Source organism: Osmerus eperlanus, chromosome 16 (assembly GCF_963692335.1).
Source record: "Osmerus eperlanus chromosome 16, fOsmEpe2.1, whole genome shotgun sequence".
Lineage (NCBI taxonomy): Eukaryota > Metazoa > Chordata > Actinopteri > Osmeriformes > Osmeridae > Osmerus > Osmerus eperlanus.
The window spans coordinates 14,328,703-14,342,619 of record NC_085033.1 but is presented as its reverse complement, the minus strand read 5'-3'; the positions used below and the strand labels follow the sequence as shown (position 1 = coordinate 14,342,619).

The 13,917-nt window shown below is 46.8% G+C and overlaps 3 protein-coding genes and 1 long non-coding RNA gene across 4 annotated transcripts in view; 2 read left to right on the top strand and 2 right to left on the bottom strand.

Annotated features, from left to right (window-relative positions):
- Positions 1-98: 98 nt before the first annotated feature.
- Positions 99-3,784, bottom strand: plekhj1 (pleckstrin homology domain containing, family J member 1). Its single transcript, XM_062482454.1, has 6 exons — positions 3,363-3,784; positions 3,059-3,126; positions 2,890-2,956; positions 2,376-2,466; positions 1,999-2,062; positions 99-1,807 (listed from the first exon to the last, which is right to left on the bottom strand). Exons 1-6 carry the CDS (start codon positions 3,454-3,456, stop codon positions 1,724-1,726), a joined length of 468 nt encoding a protein of 155 aa, XP_062338438.1. The 5' UTR covers positions 3,457-3,784; the 3' UTR covers positions 99-1,723.
- A 142-nt stretch (positions 3,785-3,926) lies between these two features.
- sf3a2 (splicing factor 3a, subunit 2) lies at positions 3,927-8,037 on the top strand. Its single transcript, XM_062482450.1, has 8 exons — positions 3,927-4,055; positions 4,494-4,765; positions 4,870-4,916; positions 5,075-5,184; positions 5,552-5,601; positions 5,953-6,093; positions 6,349-6,417; positions 7,062-8,037. Exons 2-8 carry the CDS (start codon positions 4,568-4,570, stop codon positions 7,338-7,340), a joined length of 894 nt encoding a protein of 297 aa, XP_062338434.1. The 5' UTR covers positions 3,927-4,055; positions 4,494-4,567; the 3' UTR covers positions 7,341-8,037.
- On the bottom strand, positions 7,869-11,006 carry LOC134037118 (junctional sarcoplasmic reticulum protein 1). The gene is made up of 7 exons (XM_062482451.1): positions 10,869-11,006; positions 10,142-10,242; positions 9,580-9,608; positions 9,396-9,468; positions 9,111-9,245; positions 8,887-8,978; positions 7,869-8,619 (listed from the first exon to the last, which is right to left on the bottom strand). The coding sequence occupies exons 2-7, from the start codon at positions 10,233-10,235 to the stop codon at positions 8,293-8,295; spliced, it is 750 nt and encodes a 249-aa protein (XP_062338435.1). The 5' UTR covers positions 10,236-10,242; positions 10,869-11,006; the 3' UTR covers positions 7,869-8,292.
- Positions 11,007-11,601: 595 nt separating this feature from the next.
- LOC134037121 (uncharacterized) overlaps positions 11,602-13,917 on the top strand; it is a 9,328-nt gene continuing 7,012 nt past the window's right edge. The window contains exons 1-2 of the long non-coding RNA XR_009932489.1: positions 11,602-11,667; positions 13,306-13,449. This is a non-coding gene — a long non-coding RNA (uncharacterized LOC134037121). The remainder of the gene's footprint in view (positions 11,668-13,305; positions 13,450-13,917) is intronic.

The following is a 13,917-nucleotide window of genomic DNA, read 5'->3' as shown; positions in this document are numbered from 1 at the left end:
TTCACTCTAACTCTCTCTCACACACACACACACACAGAGTTCAGGCATGACTGAGTTTCAAACATTACGATCACCTTTAATAACAATGTTCTCCAGCCTTGACTTTCATCTCTTTATTTTATTGGAAATCAAAAGTAAAAATTTGACAGGATTCACAGACTGATAACATTGCATGACAGTGAAATGTACGTATTCCTACTTGAAGTAAGAAGTTTATTCAAATGAAACACACTTGATGTGCCAATATCATACTATAATACAAACATAAAACTCAAAGAGAAACATTCAAAGTATAAGTGTTGTTTAACTAATATTCTGCTGAAGAAAACATTCTGAAGACCCAAAATCAAAGTCATCCTTTGTTACAGTGTTGTAGAACACAGTGTTACAGGACTGAGAGGAGGATAGGCTCAAATGAAAGACATAGAGAAAAGGATGTTATTGCTGCTTTCAATATCGATTCTGCTCTCAATTCGTCTCTCATTAAAAATCAAAGTGCTACATGGCATAACTATAGTTCAAATATCACCCTCATCATTTGATAGGTAGTAATGAGTGCATTTGTTGACCATGTCATTTGGCCATTTGTACATACTTAATTTACGATAAATGAGTTGCTACTAACAAACCACTATCAAGTGCCACAATTATACTATAGTTACTATATCAACAACATGGTCTGGGGATTGCGCTAATTTAAAGAACCGCTGACAAGTTGTTCTAACTAAATAAGAGTTGTTAAATGGTTGTTTAGGGACAACTTGATTCAGAAAAAGTGTCTAAACAAAACATTTACAGGAAATGAGATTCAAGACAGAAAGTGGTATTGCCTAAAAAAGTGTTGGCCTACAAGCCTCTTCTCTAAGTAGGCACTGACCTCAGCTATCACATCCCAGTCACCGGCTCACAGTCCAAACAGCTTACAACAGACACCAGAACCTCACACAAAACTAAAAAAGGATCAGATCTGTTTGAAAGATGGATCAAGTATAAGGATAAATGTTATTGCTGTGGCAAAACAACCTTCAGCTCCCCAGCCCTTTGAACGATGACACTTAGTTAACATAGTTGTCACATTGTCCAGAATACAGCATGTCTGAGTGGAGACTAATATAAAACAACATGTTTTCAGTTATAGGTTCTGGTTTACAGTACATAACCCAGATAAACCCCCCAGGTATGAAATGACAGGAGAGGGTCGAGAGAAAGTATAGGGTAGAGATCAAGAGAGAGTGAGAAAGAGAAAGAGAGAGAGGGAATTTGTAGTATACCCTAACAACAAACTACTGACCACAACTCAAACAATAACAATACAACAGACACATCTTGACATGCTGACAGTTGAGAGCTACAGAACCATATAGAGGTCGGTAGGCAGGTAGGCTGACACAGAGCCTACGAGATGCTTCCTGTAGCAGGACATGGCTGTGTGGGGAAAAGGAAGTGAGGGAGAGGAAGTCCGAGGAAGGAGGTTGGTGAGATGAGTGAGCAGCCTGACCATGGGTCGTTTGAGGGAAGCGAGGAAAAGTGAGGCTTTCAGGACAAGTGGTGATCAGGTTGATCCGGACGATTGCATATGGGTGAAGCTGGTGGAAAAAGCTGCCCAGAGTAATGAGACTGGGACGGGGCCGGCTGGCAGGTGGAGGAGGGGCAGTAAGGGACTGGGGGTGAGGGGGGATCAGGGTAGGCTGCGGTGAAGGAGCTAGCTGGCTGACCTACATCTTTAAGTGTCTTTAGGCATGAGCTGTTGACGACTGCTGACCTGGAAGCGAGTCTCGTCCGATATCCCATACTGCTCCAGGGGATCCTGCAAGGGGAGAGGAGAAAAGAAGAGCAAAGCTGGTTGGCTGGAGATGGGAGGACTCTTAAGTTTGAGTGAAACAGGATAGACAGCTCATGGAGAGGAAACCAAACGATCTGGTTCCATAAGGTGTCACGTGGTCGCTGTGACGGTGTGGGTGCTGGGGGGTCAGAGAGAACAGGGGGAAGGGGCGTCACCTTGCCGGTCAGACGGTGGATTTCTGTGCGGTAGAAGATCAGGTTCTTCCTCATGAACTCGTAACTGGAAACATTGAGAAAACAGACAGCAGACATCATTTACATTTACATTTAGCAGACGCTCTTATCCAGAGCGACTTACAGTAAGTAAAGGGACATTCCCCCGAGGCAAGTAGGGTGAAGTGCCTTGCCCAAGGACACAGGTCATTTGGCACGGCCGGAAATCGAACTGGCAACCTTCTGATTAATAGCCCGATTCCCTAACCGCTCAGCCACCTGACTCATATCAGAGCTTTTAAACACACAAAAAGGACATTTCATTCCCACTAGGTGACATTTTCTACTTGTAATTTCAGAGCAGCAGTTTGTGGCCTTACCTGGCCTGGATGATGGAGTCTGTCCACTCCTGACACTGTTCCTGGGAGTCACACTCAAACAGGTACTTCCTCTCTGCCTCGTCTAGGAAGACTGGGAAAAGAAAGGTTCCACGTATTTACAACATTAAAAAGTGCTGTATTCAAGAAGGAATTAGAGGGGATACTGTTCAATTCACCAGTACTCACTGTGCTAGCCTCAACCCCTTGAATCACTGCTCGCTCTACAGCTTAAGCTGTACTTGTGTGACATAAACCCTAAACAAACAACATGCTTCTATCAAGTAACATATAAATTAGCCGAGTCTTGAGATGTCCTACTGCTGCTCTGCGCACAAGTTGAATGCTTCCTCATTCCTATGTTTACTTTACGTCAGCAGAATGTGATACAGGATAACTGCCGTCGCAGGCACTTATTACAGAAATGTACCGTCATACTTTGAGTTTGGAATAATTGGAAAAACTGCTTCTTTCGCAGCTCAGTGACAGAACGGGAGACATATTATCACAGGCTCACCAATAGAAAAGGTTTGACTGTCCTCTCTTTCCACACGACACTGTTCCAGCAGCAGGGCTCCCACAGGCTGTCAAGGACATAAAGACCACAGTCTTGTTTCCACCTCAGTGACTAGAGATCCACGGCATGCTGGGAAGCTGACAGCGGCAGGACAATCGGCCCTTCTTACCTCTTCCTCATCGGTACGGAAGTAGAAGAGAAAATTGACCACGAGCTTCACCAGTCTTCTCTTTACAACTATAAATTCACAGATAACGTGAAGAAGACGTATGGCACATACAACATACCTTTCATAGGAGAAAATACATCCTGAGATAATTTGACGTTTGACACAGTCACCGTGCAACAACGTTGACCCGAAGCACAATCACAAATGTGGATATCCACAACATTTAATATTACTATACGAGCGCCAGTGAGACTGCTACAAATAGACTACTACCGATGCAGGTATAATTCCCGCATAAACGTACCATCTCCTTTCTTCGGTCCTCGCATCCCCAACTCTGCAGCCCTTTCTGAAGGTTGTCGGCTCAACGACACAAGCTCCTTCTCGTTGTAACGCATCCTGAGGCTATACAGTACTGACGCAGCACAATTGTTGACAGATGAGTATTTGACTAGCTAGCTGGTTAGTGCTTTTTCCATTGCCATAAGGTTACCTAGCATACTAGCTAGCTCTAGTTCACAGAGTTGATAGTAATCGGCGCCTAGACCTAGTTAATGTGATCACTTTCCAAAATAGCTTCTAGTCAAGCTTGTTGATATGCGTCGGACTGCGGCTGTTCATAGCAGCGGTCAAGGAAGCACAACGGGGTCGAGGTTTTCCACTCTACGCTCCCGCAAAAAATAGACACTCCTCAGTCATAAAATATACTTGTCGGCTTCCGTAGGCTACTACAGTACGGTGGCCAGCTGAAGATTGGTTAGAAGAAATAAGAAAAAGTGTTGCCTATTTTTTAGACAATCAGCAATATAGTTAGATGATTTCTAAGTTTATCGTGTTTCGTAAACAGTTGAGCCGTTAATTATACAGTGGACAGATAAAAATAATATTGTAGGCTTTCAATAAAGTTATTCAAACCCGGAAGTAGACGAATGTGGTCACGCATGCGCAGGAACATTTGTGTTTACGTTGTAGCGGCGTGTCTTTCGTGGAATTGTTTGTGAGTTTTTATCGAATTATTATCAAGAAATGTACTATGTTTCATTCCTCCAGTACGATTGAATAACTTGTATATGTCGACACGGCCAACTTATCGTCAACTAGCTGTTTAATATGTCCACTGTGACAAAGGATTTACCCAGCCGGTAGCATTAGCAAGCTAGCCGAAATGTGCTAGCCGAACAGGTAGCAATCCAATTGTGATTATAGCAAACTACTCAAAGGCTGGAATGTAGGCTCGTTGATATAATTACTTTATTTCATCTACTCTTTATTGTGCAGATGAGCTCCGTTGATGTTTGCAACTATCTTGCAAGTAGAAATCGTGTCTTAATTTACTGTTGCATACGGTTACAGTGCTATTTGGCTGGCTAAATTCATTCATCCGCGAGTGTGAACAATTCCTGGCATATTGCAAACGTTCGGATTGTTTCAACAGGGCGAAAAGAGGTCCAAACAGAGGTGTTGTTGTGGTCCAGTTAACCGTGTGATTGGGCCCGTCAACACGCAAAGATGGATTTCCAACATCGAGCAGGGGGCAAGACGGGGAGCGGTGGAGTCGCGTCTTCCTCGGAAAGCAACCGCGACCGGCGTGAGCGGCTACGGCAGCTGGCGCTCGAGACCATAGACATCAACAAGGACCCCTACTTCATGAAAAATCACCTTGGCTCGTACGAGTGCAAATTGTGTTTGACACTTCACAACAATGAGGTAAAGTTCTTTGCATGTCCTCTTCCTAAATGGGTCCCTCGTTGTTGCGAGTACCACTGATTTCAGCTTCAAAATACTAATCCCCCCCCCCTTTTCTCTTACAGGGAAGTTATCTAGCCCATACACAGGGAAAGAAGCATCAGACCAACTTGTAAGTACATAATCTATATCTTGGCGTATCATTTGTCATCAAAGAATTGTGATTTGGCCGTTTCTAACGACCTTGCTTTTTTATTTATATCGTGATACATCCTCTCACGTGATCATGCTGACCATGGTGTCCTGTGTTTCTGTTTAACTCGCGACCAGAGCGAGGAGAGCAGCCAAGGAAGCTAAAGAAGCGCCTGCGCAGCCGGCGCCCGAAAAGGTCAAGGTCGAGGTCCGGAAGTTTGTTAAGATCGGTCGCCCTGGATACAAAGGTAGGGGAACATGTATTCCCTAGCTAGCTTTAACCAGCTAGCTAGTTATTTACAATGGGACATTTTGTAGCTCTGTTGAAACGTAATCGGTGTCGTTCATTCATTAGAATATGGAACTAAACTGATGTTGTCTCTTTCTCTTCTCCCTCTTTCTCTCTCCCTTTTCTCCCCTTTCTTTTTCTTTCTGCCTCTCTCTCCCCCTCGCTTTCTCCTACCCCCCTCTCTACTACCTCATTCCTCTGTCTCCCTCTTTTTTTCTTCCTTTCTTTTTTTCTCTTCCTATCTTTATCCCTCCCTCTCTCACCCACACTCTCTCACTGACACTCTGTCTCTCACCCACCCTCTCTCTCTCTCTCTCTCTCAACAGTGACCAAACAGAGAGACCCAGAGACTGGCCAGCAGTCTTTGCTGTTCCAGGTCAGTTTGAATACAACACCGTCTGAGCACATACGTACATACATACAGGAAGCAGTATGTCCACAATATCCACCTCATCTCATTGAGAAAGATGGACTCAAGTCCTTTAAGCTCATGATAACATTACATTATTATGTGTTCATTTATCAGACTTTATCAGACGCTTTTATCCATCACAACAATGGGGAGAATCAAATAAAACTGTCTTTTAAACTTTTAAAACTTTGTATAGCCATTTTCACAAGCAATGCCACTAGAACTGCACCTAAACCAACCTTTTGTACCAGAGACATCTTGATCTGCAATCAAATGCTCTAACTGCTAAAATAAACCAATTTCTATCTCCCCCAGATTGACTACCCTGAGATCGCGGAGGGCATCGGCCCCAGGCATCGCTTCATGTCTGCTTACGAGCAGCGCATTGAGCCCCCGGACCGTCGCTGGCAGTACCTGCTGCTGGCCGCAGAGCCCTACGAGACCATCGCATTTAAGGTGTGTGTGTGTTTCTGTGTCCGTAAGTGTGTGTATGTGTGTGTCCATGAGTGTGTGTGTATGTGTGTGTCCATGAGTGTGTGTGTGTGTGTGTCCACATGTCAACACAATAGCCCCTGCAGAAGATCCAGTAACTAGCATGCATATTCAAGATGGCCGATAGTCATACATTATATCTACTGTTGACGTGGTTTTTCAACATGGCGTCTATACTGATGGCATGTGTGTGCTGTCTTCATGCTCGTGTTTGTGCAGGTGCCCAGCAGAGAGATCGACAAAGCAGAGTCTCGCTTCTGGACTCACTGGAACAGGGAAACCAAACAGGTACCCACCGCCATAGATATATATAAAGGGTAGATGTCTCGTCCACGTTGCCGGACAACGGAGTCGAACGTCCGCACATGGTGGCCATCTTGCTACAGTCAACTCGCTCACCCATAACATTGTGTTGGTGCTACATGTACTTTTTAAATGACCATAACTTGCTAAATTTTCAACCGATTTTTAAACGGTTTGGTTTGTTATCAACGTCAGAGATGTCGTTACGCCACTGCATACTTATGAATAATTATGTTATAATCTTTAAAAATATATATTATTATTCATAAGTATGCAGAAAATTGAGCAAGTTATGGTCATTTAAAAAGTACATGGAGCATCAACACAATGTTATGGGTGAGCGAGTTGACTGTAGCAAGATGGCCGCCATGTGCGGACGTTCTAGACTCCGCCGTAAGACATCTAGTCTTTATATATATCTATGCCCACCGCAGCCGGGCATGTGAAACACATCACTTCCTGTTGGGAGTTGGACTACAACCACCCTCCCTTTTCTTGGGCGGTGTTTTAACTACTGACATCTGTCTGTGGTGGAGATGATGGCTGCTGTGCACCTGTGCATTGTTTAATCTCCTTCTCTCTCCCCCTGTCCTCCCCTTCTCTCTCTCTCCCCCTCTCCTCCCCCCCAGTTCTTCCTCCAGTTCCACTTCAAGATGGAGAAATCCCTCCCCCCATCCAGTGGCCCTGTGCCCCCCATGGGGGTGAAGCGCCCCCCTCCCCTCATGAGCGGCATGGGCTCCCGCCCCCCCAATGAGCCCATGCCCCCCCCTCCCCCAGGAGGGATGCACATGCCCCCCCTGCCCCCGGGCACCCCTGGGGGCCCCCAGATGCACCACCAGATGCCCATGCCCCCCATGATGAGGCCCCCCCTCCCCTCTGATGGACACGGGATGCCTCATAACAACTGATCCATCGACTGCTCCACCCTTGCCCCCCCGCACCCGCCCCCCACCCTGGCCCCTGGCCCCCCACCCTGGCCCCCCTCCCTCGGTGGAGGACTGTGATTGTCCCCTCCGTTTGTGTGCTGCTGCAGAGGGTTGGCTGGCTGCCTGGTTGGCTTGCTGGTTGCCCGGCTGGCTGCCTGGCTGGTTGCCCGGCTGGCTGCCTGGCTGGTTGCCCGGCTGGCTGCCTGCCTCCCTGCCTGCCTGGCTGGGTGGCTGGCTGGCTGGCTGTCCACTGCAGTGTCTCCAAACTCTGGATGCTCCTGGGCATTTTTCTACAGTTGTTCATCTGGGTCAATTTTCAGTTTTTTTTATATTGGTGAAAAGGCAGTTTTACGTTGTTGTTGTACTAAGAAGACATACTTTTCAACTGTAATATTACCAGAAGCTCATCTTTTAAGATTCCTTTGTTTTGTAATTAAATATTGATTGGAAAAAAATATTTGGAGAAATGTCCTGTCTTCTGTGGTTTGTTGAAATACAAACGGCTCTTAATGGCTTCACACTCACTTTCAGCTTTATTCATGTCTGGTGGTTAGTGTAGCAGAATCAGTGCAGATGTTTCAAGTATTAATTCATCAAATAACTTCACATATATCCTGAGACCCTCTTCGAAATAATCAATACCACGATGAATAGCATAGCTGTTGTCTCCACAGTGTAATCTGAGCAAAAATAAACAAAAAACCTTTATAAAACAGGTGGATCAATGCAACAAGAAGCAGACAAGGAGAGCTGTCAGGATTGGTTTATCAGTCAAATGTTCCTGACTGAACCAATCACAGCCCTGGATCTGGAGAGGACTGCAGAACACCGTCCTCTGGTGAGGAACATAGCTAACTACCCTCTGTAGCGATAACTACCTCTAAACTCCTTCCTTAAGATTGAGAGAGAGCTTTCTGTTCACCATGTCAGATCCTCACAATTTACCGGCTTTGGATTTCTTCTTCTTGGGTATCACAACCTCTTCTTCCTCCTCCTCTTCTTCTCTTAGTTTGGCTCGTTTTCCTTTCTTCTTGGCTGTAGTGTCCTCATCCCTCTCTCTCTTGGCTCTTCTCTCTGCCAGCCGGCCCCCCCCCTCTCTGGTGAGACTCTTCTCGGGGGCCGGTCTGTTCCTCTGTCGCCGTCGGGGGGGGTTCTCAGCCCCCCCTCTCTTGGAGCGGGTTGTCTTGGCGCCCCCGCTGTTGTCGTCATCGCTGAGGTCTGGCAGCCATGACAACAGCACCTCCCAGAGGGGCGGCTCTGGCTGCAGAACAGGAAACAGGAAGTGGTCATGGAGGAATCTAGGATTTATTTTTTCTTAATTGACCTTTCTCTGTTTATTTGTTTTCTATTTCAGTTATTGTATTTCGGTGTCACTTTTTTTGGTGTTTCAAAATATAAAGACTCGTCTGTGAAAAACACATCGGTCTTCCAAACCTTCCTTTTCTTAAAAAAAAGCTAATTTGTAACATGCCTGTGAACTGCACTCAGACACTTCTGTGATTCTCTAGAAGATTCTCTCGTGTCCTACCTCAGGAGGTGCTCTGATCCTCAGGGCAGAGCGCCTGACCGCCAGCCCCGCAACCTCCTCCTCCTCCGCTCCGCGTCGACCACGCACCACCTCTGCAGGACACCAGAGCTCTCAGGTCAGACTTGATTCTCCACCACACAGTGGAGCTTCTCTGACTACAACTATGGCCATTTGTGTCTAGACTGCTGCATGCAGTATCTAGGTGCGTGAGTGTGTGTGTGTACCGTGCAGCCTCTGCAGGCCAGAGGTGAGCACCAGGATGGAGATGGCCACAAACAGGCAGCGGTTGAGGGTGACGTTTTCCCAGGGGGTGTCGATCTGGCTCAGGTTCTGAATGGACAGAGACTTCCGCAGGGACACTGAGAAAGAGAGACACACAGGCACACACAGAGACAGAGAGAAAGGGACAGAGGGCAATGGTCGGTCTAAAGTTGTTTTGACAGTTACGAGAGAGAGAGAGGAGAGAATGATGTGGGAGGGGTGTGTGTGTGTGTGTGTGGCTGACTCACTACTTCTGGTGGGGGGGTTACTGGTCTGTCTGGGTACACTCTGGGGGATCTGTGTGGTTGGTGGAGGGCTCTCCTATTGGAAAACAAAGAGTTTACAGATCTGGGAAATACCAGCTGGCAAACATGTCCTTCAGCAGATATTTTCAAGTGAGATGAAGGATGCAATTATCTGAAATAAACAAACCTCTTTCATTTTCCTGGCAGCATACATATCTGGAAGGAGAGCGGGGGAGAGATCAGAAAATTGCTTTGCTGTGTGTGTGCGTGCCAAAGCAAAGTTTATGTGTTAAGGTGTGAAAGGCTATTCTCCCCCAGAGGCTGATAGAGAAAATGAATGTGTTCAGTTGCACGGCAACCGCCCCCCCCCCCCCCCCCCCCCACCAGAAGGACCACTGTGTGAGGTGAGTTATCAGTGTTTCTCTGAGCTAGGGTCCTATTTCAGCGGTGACAGTGTGGAGGTATGCTGCATCCGCATGGTTCAGCCTTGCTGACATAAATTTAGATCAGTGCCCTCCACTGTTCACATAGCAAGCCTGCTGGATGGAAGCTTTTGTGTTGCTGGGTGAGGACATGTGACTGTTAAAAATTAGAAATGTGTGAATGTGTGCGTGCATGTGTATCTGGTTGTTTGTGTATCTGTTTGTGTGTGTGTATCTGGTTGTGTGTGTGTATCTGTTTGTGTGTGTGTGTATCTGTTTGTTTGTGTATCTGGTTGTGTGCGTGTGTGTGTGTGTGTGTGTGTGTACCTTCTCTCTGTATGTGTCTGAAAGGCTTTTTAGGCGGAGCTTCTGGTCTTGGGGGCCATAGTTCTTCCTCAAACGTCTCAAAGCTCTCCTCCATCCCTTTCCTGAGGGGGAGGGAAAGAGAGAGAGAGGGAGGGTAGTTATAGAGGGATAGGGGGAGGGAGGAATGGGTGATAATTGAGAGGGAGGAGGAAGAGAAAGAGGAGGAGGGTAGTTATTTATTCTGGGTAAGGACACGGTCAAACCGATGAATTAGTTGTATTTTTAGAGCCACTATGTTAGCTAGCTGCTAACGTATGCAATTCTAAACAGCCAATAACAGTTACTGTAATATAATGTCAAATGGTTCGCAAACTAATTTCGTAACACATTCCACCTCTCAATCCACAGTATACACGGGTTGTAAAGTTAATCCCACTGTCATTTTTTTGACCGACACGCGATCACAGAGGTGAAATTACTTAACCCAACGACCTTGGTGTGTGGGAACAAACCAGACACAGTCCTCCACTTCACCCAGGTCGCCCTAATACACAGCACTGCTGAGGTATCTGATCAAACCTTCAGCTAATCTCATAACAGCCCTAAAAATAGAGACCACACTCATCTTCAGTACAGGCGGACAAACATAAAACCAGCCAGCCAGAGAGAGAGAGAGGTGCCACCCTGACGTTACCACGGTGAAGGCAAGATTGCCCGTCACCCTTGACCCCACGGACGCGGGTCTTACCTGGTGCGACATGTGGGGTCCCCCAGGCAGAGTCGGGGGCCTCTGTCCAGAGCTCTTGTTCCAGATCGGGGTTCGGCAGGCAGCTTGGTCACCTTCTGACTGACCTGACAACCAGACACAGGTGCTGGAGGAGGGAGGGAGGGAGGGAGGGAGGGAGGGGAAAAAAGAAAATGCATCAGAGCGTCAGAGAGGGGAGGAGGAGGGGAGGGGAAAGGAGGGGAGGGGAGGGCAGGACGGGCCGACAGTGTGACACGCCCCCGCTGCCAGCTGACAGGGAGAGGAGAGGGAGTAGAGGGGAGAGGGTACGTGTGGGGCAGAGAGAGAGAGGAGGAGGGGGAGGGAGGGATGGTAGTGTGGGGCAGAGAGAGAGAGACAAAAACGGAAAGGGTGGTGGGGGTGTATTGTTGTGTTGTTTGTGGCCAGGCTCCCTCCTATTACAAGCACACCTCATTCAATCAGCCAACAACACATCATTAAAACCTGTATTGAATGTCAAGTGACATGGCTGCCTAGAGAAGAACTAAACAAGCAAATCAGTGACATAATGGTTTTAATTTTAAAAGGCATTGAATACTTACAATTGACATTTAAACACCACCAAATGTGTTGGTTTTGAATTCACCTCTTTAAAATTGAATTTTTCTCCATTTTTTTCCAAATTCAAATTCAATGTTCAGAAATGTCCGTCTAACGTCTTGAATTTGGCTTTGCGTCCTTCACCAGCAGATGGCGCTCAGGGACCAGATGTCAGCCATGGATGAGCTTCAAGGCTGTCGGATGCTGGTGTCCACTCCAACAGGTAAGTGTTGCGCATCAAGGAGTACCAGTGGAATTTCGTTCTGTTTTCCTTTTATCTGACTGACCTTTCTCATGGCAATGGAGTTGGTATTAATGTGGGCAATATTCTCTTAGCGGCGTTGTGATTAAATAGGGTTAATTGCGGTGGGGAATTATCTTGGTCAGTCAGTGGTAGGAGTTGAGGTCAGGGCGTGTGTGTGCGCGCGTGTGGGCGCCTGAGTAGCGGGAAGGTTAGGGATTGTGTGATGAGTCATGTCTTTGTTTAGACGGTTCTCTTCCTGTTTGAACAATATGTGGTGGCCTTCAGTGATGACACACACATACACACGCACACACTGCCACCAGCCGACACCAATAGGTGTTATTACATTATAGTATATGGTGTTATTACATTATAGTATATATCTGTGATAGACTAGCCTATAAAAGTATACTAAACAACTTTGTTATTATTAAAAAATACATCCCCAAAGTGTATGATCAGTCAGTTTTCAAATAGCTTCTGGATTGAGATGTTAACATGTTTTTTGTGCTGTTGGACATTTTATAATTGTATATTGGTGTACACTTGGCATTACGCCAACATCTGGAGTTCGCTTTTAATGAGCGAGTCCACGGAGCTAATAGAGCAAAAGCTCATTGGTTATTTGTCCCAAGGACAAGCTCGTGTCAGCAGCGGAGAGGAATGCTTCTATCTATCTGACGACATTTCGGTCCAATTATCGTTAACTAAGAAATCCCTTGCAATCAGTGTTACTCAAGCTTTCGCCCCAAAACGAGCCCTAAGCAGACGTGCCCATAAGAAGACTAATTGAACCACAAAGAATCAGAATCGAGCGCTGCTGCCTTCCTTTTTATTTTATTTACCGCACTCTCTCCTTGTGTCATTGTGCTGCATTTAGATGAAGTCAAAGTCTTCCGAGTTTGTGTCAAAGTCTTGGGAGGTATTTCAAGGTCTACAGTAGCCCCTGTGGACACGTGATAAAGTGGGCTAGCGAACACAGCCTCCGGACTCCACTGCTCCACATTAACATGGAAGATGCAGAGCAGGGTGGGATGTCTGTGTCTGTCTGTCTGCCTGCCTGTCTGTCTGCCTGTGTGTCTGCCTGCCTGTCTGTCTGCCTGTCTGCGTTCCCTTTCAGGGAGACAGTGTATGACCACATCAACCCTGCAGTCTGCCTGCTCAGTTGGAGGGCATGGTGACCTCATAGTAGATGACCTCATAGTAGATGACCTCATAGAAGACGACATCACAGCAAACGACTTGGTCAGAATGATGACTGTGATGAACTCCGGTGTCAAACAAGCTCGGCTATATTTACATTTAGTCATTTAGCAGACGCTCTTATCTAGAGCGACTTACAGTAAGTACAGGGACATTCCCCCCGAGGCAAGTAGGGTGAAGTGCGTTGCCCAAGGACACAACGTCATTTGCAAAGCCGGGAATCGAACCGGCAACCTTCTGATTACTAGCCCGATTCCCTAACTGCTTAGCCACCTGACTCCTATATGAAAACTGATGTCACCTGGCATCAGTGGCACTCATGAGATGTGCAGATGTTTCACCTGTTAAGGTTTGTGTGGTTACGGTACATCTAAAGAACACCTCTTCATTTTTTTCTGTCTTTGATATCCCCAGATGGATATAAAAGACTGCACACCAGTAGAAGGACCTAAACAGCCAGACTCAAGCCCCATGTAGCAGGCCCACTCCTGGGAGACTGAAGATCTGGAGTTGGACGCCGTGAAAGAACCTGAAGAAAAACGATCCAACTGCAAGTGGGTTAGTCTGATGAAGGGATGGAGAGAGGAGGAGAGGAGGGATAGAACAGGCTGTCACGGTAACTGACGCACACAGAAAGAGAGAGAGAGATAGCTGTGAATAAAGACGGCAGATGAATCACTCCTCCCAGAGTTCTGTGCTGTTTGCTGTCATGCGTCACCAGACCACTGTGTTCCAGAAGACCGAGGGGAGGCGGGAGGGAAACCAGATTTGTTCAGGGGTGTACCGGTTCTCCCAGGGTCTCCTGCGGAGCAGGAGGGAGGGAGCAGGACTAGGTACTAGCGAAGGGTGGAGAAGGGAGGAGAGGAAGATAAGGAGAGAAGGAGGGGAGTAGTGGGAAGGAGAGGAGAGGGAAGAAATGAGAAGAGGTAAGGATAGGGGAGAGGGTGAATAAAGGAGAGCAGGAGGGAAGGAGAGGGGAGGTGGGGAGTTCCGGAATTAGAATTAGAATTTCTGCAGGAGCAGAAC

Excerpts from the sequence above, each read along its gene's own strand:
- plekhj1 (XM_062482454.1), bottom strand. The coding sequence starts at position 3,456 with ATGCGTTACAACGAGAAGGAGCTTGTGTCGTTGAGCCGACAACCTTCA. Across the intron at positions 3,127-3,362 it reads AGGACCGAAGAAAGGAGATG|TTGTAAAGAGAAGACTGGTG; the intron begins GTACGTTTATGC and ends GTGAATTTATAG. Across the intron at positions 1,808-1,998 it reads TCCACCGTCTGACCGGCAAG|GATCCCCTGGAGCAGTATGG; the intron begins GTGACGCCCCTT and ends CTCCCCTTGCAG.
- sf3a2 (XM_062482450.1), top strand. The coding sequence starts at position 4,568 with ATGGATTTCCAACATCGAGCAGGGGGCAAGACGGGGAGCGGTGGAGTC. Across the intron at positions 4,766-4,869 it reads TGACACTTCACAACAATGAG|GGAAGTTATCTAGCCCATAC; the intron begins GTAAAGTTCTTT and ends TTTCTCTTACAG. Across the intron at positions 5,602-5,952 it reads AGCAGTCTTTGCTGTTCCAG|ATTGACTACCCTGAGATCGC; the intron begins GTCAGTTTGAAT and ends TATCTCCCCCAG.
- LOC134037118 (XM_062482451.1), bottom strand. The coding sequence starts at position 10,235 with ATGGAGGAGAGCTTTGAGACGTTTGAGGAAGAACTATGGCCCCCAAGA. Across the intron at positions 9,609-10,141 it reads CAGACACATACAGAGAGAAG|ATATGTATGCTGCCAGGAAA; the intron begins GTACACACACAC and ends CTCTCCTTCCAG. Across the intron at positions 9,246-9,395 it reads TAACCCCCCCACCAGAAGTA|TGTCCCTGCGGAAGTCTCTG; the intron begins GTGAGTCAGCCA and ends TCTCTTTCTCAG.